Source organism: Astatotilapia calliptera, chromosome 14 (assembly GCF_964374335.1).
Source record: "Astatotilapia calliptera chromosome 14, fAstCal68.1, whole genome shotgun sequence".
NCBI lineage: Eukaryota > Metazoa > Chordata > Actinopteri > Cichliformes > Cichlidae > Astatotilapia > Astatotilapia calliptera.
In genome coordinates this window covers 13,408,643-13,419,971 of record NC_137435.1, presented here as the reverse complement: position 1 = coordinate 13,419,971, position 11,329 = coordinate 13,408,643, and the positions used below count along the sequence as shown (strand labels likewise).

The following is an 11,329-nucleotide window of genomic DNA, read 5'->3' as shown; positions in this document are numbered from 1 at the left end:
CACCGCTGGGAAGTGGTGGAACAGGAAACTCACATCCTAGATGTGGAGCTGAAAAATCTGCAGCATCTATGTCAAAATGGACTAAAATCTCTGTCTCCTCGTTGAATCTGTGCTGTGAAGAATTAAGGCAGTTCTGGGTCCAACCTGGTATCAGTGAGGTGCTGAAAGAAGGCCTGTGCTTACCCATAAGCCACAGAATAATACAACACCATAAAAATAAAGAGGTAAATACACACAACATTTTTGGCAAGTGGAGAATTTCTGAGAATTACTTCCAGTTACAACAGTTACAACAGCGGTTATTATTTAACGTATGAGAATATGAGTGGAGTCTCTGGGCGTAGAAAACTGTAAGGTGCAGCACTGATTGGTGTGCGTCCTAAGACGAGCTGCTTAAAGTTTGGAAACAGTGCGTAACCGTTGCTGACAGGGGGCGGCACCGAGCAGTTCCAGCAGGTGAAAAAAGCGCCTACAGTTTACTGTGGGATCAGGACAAAAAGGAGCGACACACTTCAGCACAGACGTGCGGCAGAAGTAATCCCTCCATAAAGCGGACTCAGCACAGTAGCAGAGAAACAGACGGAAGTGGAACAGTTTGAATGTTTTCTTCTCTCCTGACATCCGTGGAGCGCAGGAGCGGGGGAGACGCCGGTGCGCTCCGCGATGTCAGCCGCTGTTAATGATAGGGATGGGAAGAGGAGAGGGTGCTTCGTTTGCAGACGTCGCCTCGCATGTTTGTGTAACGGACAATTAATTGTTACCTGAAGATAACTGGGCAGCACTTGTGGAAAGGGAAGTGCGAGGAGTGTTTTGGTGCCAGCTTTAGAAAAGCTGCTGGGAGCAGCCGGTGGATGTGGCACCATGGGGATAAAGACAAGACTCCAAGCCATGCTGATGTTATTGTGGATCATTCAAGGTAGGGTAATTAATCCACTCACGCTCCCTAAACCTCACAGCATGTCAGTGGCGACAAAACTATGTTTTTCTTCACTTTTATAAACATCTGAGAGCAAATAACCAACTTATCACTGATGGAAGAATTTGCTTTAATATTGAATTGTCAATGAATTAAGCAAAGAGTCAAACTCCATTGAATAAAATACTTTTTTAACTGAACATGCACGACCTCTATACACTTCTGCCTCGAAGCCGAGTGGGATTTAAAGGCGTTTATTCATTGCTCAGATTCAGACTTATTGGCAGTAACAAACAGCGAATAACCTGCTTCAGTCCTAATTACGCGTCTTGGAAAGCTGAAACCTCTTTCCCCCTCCTACCTTAAATTTTGAATTTAGAAGCAGGGACTTTTCATTAAATATGTAATTTATATCGCTGTGGCTGCAACTGCTTATGTGTGTGTGTGTGTGTGTGTGTGTGTGTGTGTGTGTGTGTGTGTGTGTGTGTGTGTGTGTGTGTGTGTGTGTGTGTGTGTGTGTTTTTATACCAGAGGTTCCCTTTTAAGCACACAGCAGAGTACTCCTCATTTTAAGAGGGCATAATGTTGTTGCATGGTTGAATGCTCAGAAATGAATTTCAAGGAACTCAAACGTTGCTGCCTTTTTTCTCTCCCCCCATCGTTATTGTCCCCTGTGAGGTTAAAAATAACATAAAAGCTTGAGTCTACCTGAAGGAGCCGGATGTCATTTTTGAAAATTCTAGTCAGAGAAATCCCAGCTGTCAAATTAAGAAGGCTTACCTAAGAATACTGGTCATACAGGTTTAATGTCCTGCACAGTTTGGCCCCTGTTACTGCTTTGTGTGCATGCAGTTAATGCGCAAACGTTTAAATAAATCATAGATAGTGACTGACAGACTGAAGCATTGCAAATAAAAATGTTAATGCTTTTTGAACAGCAATTTGATGCAGACAAGTTTAAATCATATTTAGCTTTTATCAGTTTGGACTGCAGTCATTTCATTTAGCTCTAAACCCTAGAGCCAAAACAAGCACAAACACACACACACACACACACACACACACACACACACACTGATGTGCTAAAATATTATTAATTTCCTTCTGTGAATACACACTCCAATACACCATCCAGGCTCTACTCCAAAACACCCTTTAGGTTTTTCTGACTTGGCCGATCTTATTCCTGTCAACCGTGCCGCTGCATCATTTCCTACCAGATGTTGGCAGTGTGGAAATCAGAGATTGTTACAGCTTGTCTCCTTTATGTCAGGATTTGTTTGGTTCAAACTGGGGGTTTTGACTTAAAAGCAGCATCAGGAAAGACAATACTGGAACTTTATATCAATCTTAACTTACATTCAATGCTGTAATCGCTTAATAAAAACATCAGTGTTGTTCTCAAGCAGTTAGAGGACACCTGAGTTCAAATCTGTGTGGGCTTCTGCATTGGAGCTACTGTAGCGTGACATTACGTCTGCCGCGCTTTGATTTGTGCAACTGCTTTTAATGGGATGAAATGAATGAATTCAGTTTGTGCCTCGCTGATGAGAGACTTCAACCGCTTCTTGTTCTGATGATCAAATAGCTTTTTGGATTTGATCGATGGATTCCTTTTTACGTCTTGGACAGCAGCTAAGCAGCCTGTCAAACCCGTCCTGCCTGTCAGGAAAACGTCTGCCCGTCCTGACTTTAGAAGAGCAGAGAAGACTCTGTTTGTACTGATGAAATGCAGCAGCTTTATTGGCCTTGCATGAGAAGACCCGTAGCTAATTGGTCACTAAACGCTTAAATAAATCTGTTAATATGCTTCCTTTGGGCACCCATTTTATTTTTGATGATTTGAGGCAGATTCTGAACAATCGTTTGTACCCATTAGCAGCAGTAAATCACATCTTGGTTGTACCATTCGGTGTATTCATGCAGAAATGCACTACTCTTGCCCATTAGATATTTCAGATTGGCCTGAGGACCATGACAAGGTGACTTGACGTGGCACCATCGCTCCCTTCTAATTTGAATGTCTTTCTCTTTGGTTTTGCTATTAAAAGAAAGTCATGTCCTCAGCCGATTGTCTTCACTGACGTCTGGTTTATGTCGTTGGTGTAAGCTGATGATTGCGAGCCAGTTATATCCCTTTTCAGAGACTAACTCCCAGAGCTTAGCGTAATTCTGATTATGTATTGCATGATTAACTAAACAAGAAATTAGTCAGTTGTGGTCCAGCTTGGAACAAACAGCATTCCTGGCAAGGCTGCTGCATGAGTATTAACTGTCAGTGCAAAGATTTGGAAGCCCTCAGAGACCACCGCAGAATGGCAAAGAAGTGTCTCAGTCTTCTTGATGTCAAAGTCAAAGCATTTGTAGATATCAGGGTGTTTGTGTCACTCCCAGCAGGAAACTCATATGAAAGTGAAGACTTCAAGAACTGTTGAACTTATTCATTTAACATGTCAATTATCTTATGAACAAAACGCAGTCATGTTTGGTTCTTTTTAAGCAGTTCAGAAAGCCAAAGCATCACATACACATAAAATTGTTGTTGTCGGTTCATCATTGCAGGAAAAACGTAAGCCCAATATCCCCTCATAGTTTACCACACTGTAGAAGCAGGAAATAAACAATATGCAAGAATGGGACTGCATCAGGCATTAGTAGTCAGTGCCACAATACCAGTCGAGTTACACAATTGTTGATGCCTAATTTGATACACAGATTGCTGAATGCGTGCAAATGATCTCAGACTAAGTTATAAACACAGACAGACTGCCAACTCTTTGGAGTCTGTGCCGATAGCACAATTCGCCTGCAGCGCTACTCTTTATAGTAAGACACTCAACTCAGCTGGTTGCATTTGGTTTTCCTAAATAAAGGCACGGTTGCTGAGTGTCTATGTCCTTTAGCAACATCACTATTGTGAAGGTTCCATTTAGATTCAGAATGGTAAGTAGTTACTGTGAATTTCTGTGTAAACAGCAGCAAATATGTGATTTCCCCCCCGATTTTTTACAGTTAGTTGCTGTATTATTATAAACAGATTGCCTGAAATTGCCAGCTTGACCCCATTCAGTCAGACTGTTGGTAGACATGATATGATAGCAGTCACTCTAAACACAACAACTGTGAGTTGCAGTCATCAAAGAAACCGTTTCAAAAGATTAAAAGTTCATACCACATGGTCACAATGATTTTGGTCGTGCTGCAGATCAAAATCATATTATTCAAGTAGAATCATTTTTATTGCCAGTACTGCTGAAATGTTTGTAAGGAAGGTTTGTCGTTCACAGCCCATGGCCACCATGTTGAAGGCCCACACTATCAAACAGGAAACGGGGGATTCCAAATTGTTTTATAAGGGGGGGGGGGGGGGGGGGATTTTGGAGTGTGCCAAAAATAGCACTGTTTGCAGTAGTTTTCAAATCTCTTTTAAACATCGTGAGTAAATTTGATTTTGTCTTTCTGCTTAGAAACCCTATCAATGGAAAGCAATGGATACAACGTATTTCAAAAGGCTTTTACTTTGAAGATGAACAGTCTTCAGTTTGTGTTGCACTTTCCACAGTTTCGCTACAGCTGTGAGAGTGGCTGGACTGGACAGTGTTTGTAGACATGCAGTCAAACTATGTCAGCAGCAATATGCTAGCAACGAAAGAAATCACAAGGTTTTTGCCATCTGGTTGGGAAAGATGTTTTTCCCTAGTGACGGGTGGTTGCCAGCAGGTCACTGACCAGCCTGTAGGCCTGTGTGATTGGATTTTTAGCAATTATTTTTCCTTGCAACTGCCATCGAACTCCAGCAACCACTTGCAATCAGTCTGGCAGTACTAATTTTACCCTTAGAGCTGGTAGTTTTCACACGGTCAGATGGTCATAGATCAGTGTCCAGACATGTGCGACAGGCGCCTTATTCACTTTACTCTACATTGTCTTTACGATTGTTACACATTCAAAATGGCAGACAAGTTAATGCCATGTGGATAGTAGTCATGTGTCTGCAAAATCTCACTGCACCACAAAAGATCATTCCTGCCTCCGAGTGTGCTTCTTCCATCACAGACTCTTAGAATTACACTGTGTTCCAAAGAGATATGCTGAGCAATGGCATTTACTCCTTACCTCATTCATAATGTTGTTTAGCATTTAAAATGTTAGGAGAATTAAAAACTTGGTTTTCATTTGAAGGGGTCTTTAAATGCTGTGAGTTTCTTTTTTTAATAGGAAATTCTTTTTTTTCCAGGCTTTTTGCTGGAAACATTACATTTGAATGCTTTTGCAATCATGCCTCGTCGTCAGCTCCTCAGAAAACATCCTGATGCCGTGCATCTTCGGAGCCGCTTCATTGAACCAAATTGATCTTTTCTGGCACAAACTGGTAAATTGGCACCAGTTTCATGCACAGTTACATTTGTTAGGCTGACACATACCTTAGTGTGGGCGTTGGATGAGGAAGCCTAATTGACCAGAGTCCACTCTGTATAGCACAAACTCACAGAAAGACCCCTGCAGTGGGGAGAGACACTGATTGGAGGCAGAAGGAGCCAAAGCTACCTAAAGAATTCTCTCATGTAAAACTAGGTCAAATTAATTGGCTCACGCTTGCCAAACAATAAAGAGGACAGTGGTGAGCAGTGTTTTATGTTGCTGCACGCAACAGCTGCTGCATGTTGGACTTCATACCGACATGGATCTATCAAAACATCCAAGTTCCCTCTGTCGACAGTTGCAGTAGTGGAGGTTGACAGGTGTTGATTGGAGCTTTGCGTGCTGGATCACTGAGCTAATGTGACTTTGAGGCAGGTCATCAAAGCAGTCTGAATTTGCTTTGAGTTAACCATGATGGATGTGGAACTTTGAAAACACTGATGCGGAACAGATTTTTGCACCCGGTAACAGACCAGAAAGCCTCATCCTGGTGCAAAAATAGTTGTTTATATAATGCTTGCAGTGGTTTCTTACAGTTTGCTGGTTGTGTTTGCGCTGCTGTAATGAAACTAATGTCACATTTTAGCCATGCACATTTTAGCTGATGCACATGAAATAAGTAGCCCACATTTCCCCCACATCAGAAAGAAAAATATGGCACACAACGTTAACCATTATGCTCACAAACTAATCAGCATTTTGCTTGCTGAATGACTTGCTTTGATGTTTGGTACACTGACTGCATTAGTGATTTGCTATCCACAGCACACTCTTACAGTCCAGTAACGCTCAGCATTGTGCTGCTACGTTTTAGAACCTTTAAGGCAGTAACTTCAACATTGAAGAGTGGAATAATACCTACATTCAGGAGCTCAGTTTTCCATCTTTGACTTTAACAGATATTTATGAGCATTTTTTGTTTTTCAAATTAAGGCAACAAAGCAATAAAAAAATCTATGTATAGATCCCTTGAAAGTGAAAAGACTCAAACTAGGCCTATGTAGAGGACGAAAATCTCATCTGGGTAATATAAGACATGAGCTTGGCTGATATTGGGGTTTTTAATTCCAATACCAATACCGATATTTGGTGATCAAAAAATCAGATATTCAAATATAGCGCCCAAAATATATATTTTTAATTTTACGCTATTGTTTGTTTCATTGTGTCGCAAAATAAACTGTTTACGGCAATATTTTTCATCGCAACGCCCAGCTGAAAACAGTTCGTGCAAGTCGAGTTGCCTGAGATTCACAGAATTTACAGAAAATGTAAAAATTTTTTGATATATATCGTTGTCGGGATGATAAATGTCTTATACTGGGATATGAGATTTTGGTCATATCGCACAGCCCTATAGTTATAACTATAGGCCATCATGGAAACGCCTTATTACTATGGGGAACAGAGCTTTCAGTTGCTCTGCTCCCCGGCTCTGGAACTCTCTTCCTCCAGCCATAAGAAATATTGACTCCCTTTCCGTATTTAAGACACAGCTGTTTAAACTGGCTTATTCGCTTTAGTGCTGATTTTGTCAAGCTCTGTTTTGCAATTTTAACTTATTTTATATATTTTATGACTATTGTTCCTTTTATTAATTTTGTTCTTTGTAAGGTGACCTTGAGTTTCTGAAAGGTGCCCTCAAATAAAATGCATCATTATTATTAAAAGTAGCTGGGTGCCAGGTGGGTAACCCAAGTGGGCCCCAACCATCAGACCTGCTTCTACCCATCTGGGCCCCAGACTCATTTGTTGACTGGGCCTGATTTGGGGCCCATCCGGGTCCCATCATTAATCCATCTGGGCAAACACATTTGGGGCCACCATGGAAACTGAGGACAAAATTAGCTGGGTCCCAGGTGGGTAACCCAAGTGGGCCCCAACCATCAGACCTGCTTCTACCCATCTGGGCCCCACATATTTTTTTTGACTGGGCCTGATTTGGGGCTTATTCGGGACCCAGCATAAACCCATCTGGGGAAACACACTTTGGGCCACCATGGAAACTGAGGACAAAATTAGCTGGACCCCAGTTGGGTTTCCCAAGTAAGCCCCAAATATTAGCCCTGCTACTCCCTATTTGGGCCCCACATATGTGTGTTGACTGGGTATTTATTTACTTGCTCGTCCTCTGTGTGACTGTTCGCATTAGCTGGTAGTTTGTGGGATTTTAAACACGTTTCTGTCCATCTCGTGGGCAGATGATGGAACATCAGCACTCGTAACATAGCTGAAGGGTGTTTCTCCCATCTCTTTTCGAGACTGGCGTGTACAGTGCAGTTTTATAGTCCACATTAGACTTTATGTAACCATCCATACTACAGAGGTAACCCCTCATTTAGGAACAAGCGCCTTGATTTGTCTTTACTGATCCTTCTGTTATTCAGAGCTTCCTAGTTTTGTCTCACCTGTACTCACTGAGTTGATATTCACATGTGTGCCTGCATCCATGTGTTGCTGCATAAGATTGAGCACCGTCACCAAACGAGGAAAACATATTGCAGTAAACAGTGTATTTTGCAACACCATGAAATAAAGGATAGAGCATGAACGACAGAGATGAAAAGGTTTTCATTTCATCATCTTTTATATATTGTCATATTGCACAGCTCTAATTCACACAGAATATGTAAAGCACATTAAGATACCGGTTCTACGGCAACAGTAAACCTTTGCTTTGTAATAAGAGCGCATACACAGCAAGACCTTTTGTTTCTTTTGTGTCATTACTCGTGTCCGTGCCCGGAGAGGTCAGAGCTGTCTTTGCAGCATAAGGGAGTCCTAAAAAATATTAAGGAAGGGATGTTAATATTGTGTGTTTGTGTAGTTGTGTAGACAGTGAGGCAAAAAAGAAGCACAGAGAGATCTAGTGGTAAAGTTTTACAGGTGGGCTTGCCGTCCATGCTCCATTTTTAAGAGACTAATGATGTTTCCACTGGTGACCAGTCCGGTTCACCCACCAGGGGAGATGAGACTTGCAGGACTCATTTCAGTCTCACCCCTTTGCCAATTATATCGTCACTTTGCTCTTTGGTCTCACCTCAGATGCGTCACAGCTTCTGAATCACAGTTCTGCAGAGTAAAAAATATCCAAATGAGGTGCATTGCGTTTGTTCTAGCCGTTGGTCTCCCTGCAGATCGTTGGCCATAAATGATGTATCTTGGAGGAGTGTGTCATTTACACCCCAGGCGTAGGCGAAGGTCGTGATGATTCAGACCAGGTGCACCCTGGGTAAACAACACACACCAATGAGGTATATTTTCTCTTTAAATAAGACTTTTGCTCCGAGTGTGAACACATGCACAACACAAAGCTATTATGCATTGTGTGCTGTGACATTTGATTTGAAAAGGGCCGTTTATGTTGAGGTCTGAGACAAAGCAAGCCATTAATGCTACTGTTCATAGCTTGAGAAAGCTGCCTTAAGCTACTGGAATTAATTTCCGGGCAGTTTCTGCAATTCAACACAAACACTGAAAGGATTTTGAAATATTATTGTTTGTATCTTCTTTTAACCATTTGAACATAAAAAAAAAACCTTTTTAACTTCTTCAGCATTTTAAAATCTTTGCTTTTATTAAAAGATTGATTTTTTTTATCTTTAAAACCGCTCGTTTGTTAAGAAATGATACCTTTTTTTCTCTTGACTTGGTAGTGGAGGTAGGAAATGGCCTGTCTGATGGCAGGAGATGAGTTTTGCACTAAGATGCTTGAAGATTATAGTCCGGTTTGACTATCATAGTAAAGCAAAATTAAACTGGATGTTTTTGGTGTCGGTAATACATTAATTTTAAAATTGTGGTGACAGCCCTGTAAAGCTGCTGTGTGGTCCGTGTGAAAGCAGCAGGGTTTTTGTCTGAGGAGAGCGTCCTTTGTGCCTTTTCTGTTGTTGCTCGATCGTCTCGGCAGATGGAGGGGAAGTTCGTTGTGGCCAGATTAACGCTGTCATCTGGTTTGAGGTGTAACCTGGCATTGCACTCTATGGGCGTGGCTATGTGAGGCTAAAGAAGGTTCCAGAGGTCAATCCCACCATAGCGAGGCAACTCACAGGCTGCTGTTATTCCGCCTTACAAATTAAACCTGCATTACGCTGCGCCTCTGTAATGTTACGCTTGTTCATGTAATGTGTTCTTGAAGGAAAGCGTTCCTCTTTTTCACTGAAAAGTGTGATGTTTAGTGTGTGTGGGATTTTGTAGCATCACCGTAAAGTTAAACATATGTGGTTTAGTGTGAAAATGAAGTGCACTGTATAACAGAAACATGTGTAACCCTGAGCGGGCTCCCTTCTAGCAGCACAGGGCTGGCAGAGTTGAGCCTTAATCCCAGTGATCGTAGTCATCATTTTAGTAACACAACAAAATTTAACAGACCTTTATACAACAGAAGTCAGATAGGTGCATTAAGTGTGTTTTAAACTCTTGGAGGTTTTTAACATTACACAGCAGCTGACAGTGTGCTGCTCCTGTGACAATCATGCATGCGGGATATGCCCATGGTACTCCAATATTCTCTTATTACTTATTTGCAAAGTTCAGGGTTATCAAAGTTAAAGCAGAAATTACGTATAAAAAGGAGACGTGTCAGTCAGAGAGTCATGAGTAAAAACCTATAGAAGTCTGTCTGTGTGTAGATTTTGGGCAGCAAGCTCCGTGCTGTGGCTCCAAGTTTGTATTTTTTTAAAATATGTCACACACTCTGACCTGAACAGCCTGCTGGTTTGTTCGCTGAACCATCTGAGCAGTCTGTCACCTTCCAATATTGAAAATCACTGACAAGATAAATCGCTGCCCGACGATGTGCCTGCATGTGTCAATCACAGATGTTCCCTGCACTGCGAACAGCTGTGAGCATGATAGAGTGCAGTTACATACTACAGATAACAGACAGTCACACACATACACAGCAGAAGTCAAAGTGATGTTAACAGAGAACATATCATATGCAGAAAGTGCTCTAGAGTTTTGTTTACACCACAGAGGAAGACAGTTAACCTATTCAACCACATGAAAACGCACCACTAACTGGAGTATCATGATCATCAAGCAGTGGTTGGTCATGGGAATTATCAAACGTTAGCTCTAACATCTACAAAGTGAGGCTGTGCAGCAAGTCTGCAAATCCGTCTGGCTCACAAAGACACTGGAATCACCAATGAAGGTGCATCCCATCTGGCATTGCATTACAAGTGTCCAATAAACAGTAAAAGTAATAAAGACTTATGGAAACTTGTCAATTTATTGGATAAACATGTGTTATCCCCTAACAGTGGTGTCTATTCTTGTGCTGTGTGCATACACTGGAGAGGGAATAGAGAGGGATCCCACAGCTGCCGAGTACTTTGCTTTGAGTTTTATTCATATCCGTCATGCAGGTACAATTAATGTAATAAAAGGACTTTTAGGGGATGCATTTATCTGCAAAAAATGCTAAAATATACAGGAATGAAGAAGAGTGTAAAAATAAAAGCAATATCGTGTGTATTTTATTTTTCGAAAAGTTTTGGTCAAATATTTTATTTATATTTTTCAGAAGAATCCTCAGAAATAATTGTTAACTCGGTATTTATTAAAGTGGTTATGATCATCCTTTTAGCCATAATCACGCACCGATAGAGCAGCTTCCTGTTCATATTATATAGTGATTGGCCTGTGGTTCCAGAATCCTCTTTTTACTTTAAATATTAAGTGGTGGGCAGCTGATTTGAATCTTAAATCATCCTGTTAGTTTCCACTTTGCACTGAGGCTCCTTGCCTCACTTCCAAAGCTCAAATGTTCACCAACTATTGGATTGTTAACCCTCTAACAAGGAACGTGAGCTGGGTTAATCCGTTGTGAGACAGGTTAGTTTTACCCTGTTGTTGCAATAGTATTCCTACTTAGTACAGCAGGAAGTGTGGGTTCTTTATGATTTTTACCAGAAATCGTCAGCCTTATATTACTGCAAAGAAAACAAAAACAAATTAACACAAAATAAACTAACAACCTAAAAA

The 11,329-nt window shown here is 41.3% G+C and overlaps 1 protein-coding gene across 2 annotated transcripts in view; it reads left to right on the top strand.

The window, feature by feature from the left end:
* The first annotated feature begins 479 nt into the window (after positions 1-479).
* The window catches only part of esamb (endothelial cell adhesion molecule b), a 59,627-nt gene continuing 48,777 nt past the window's right edge, over positions 480-11,329 (top strand). The window contains exon 1 of one of the 2 annotated variants that reach the window (XM_026192203.2): positions 480-916. In XM_026192203.2, coding sequence (XP_026047988.1) covers positions 862-916 — 55 coding nt within the window. In that variant the 5' untranslated portion in view covers positions 480-861. The remainder of the gene's footprint in view (positions 917-11,329) is intronic. The other variant, XM_080288869.1, reaches the window with a different exon arrangement.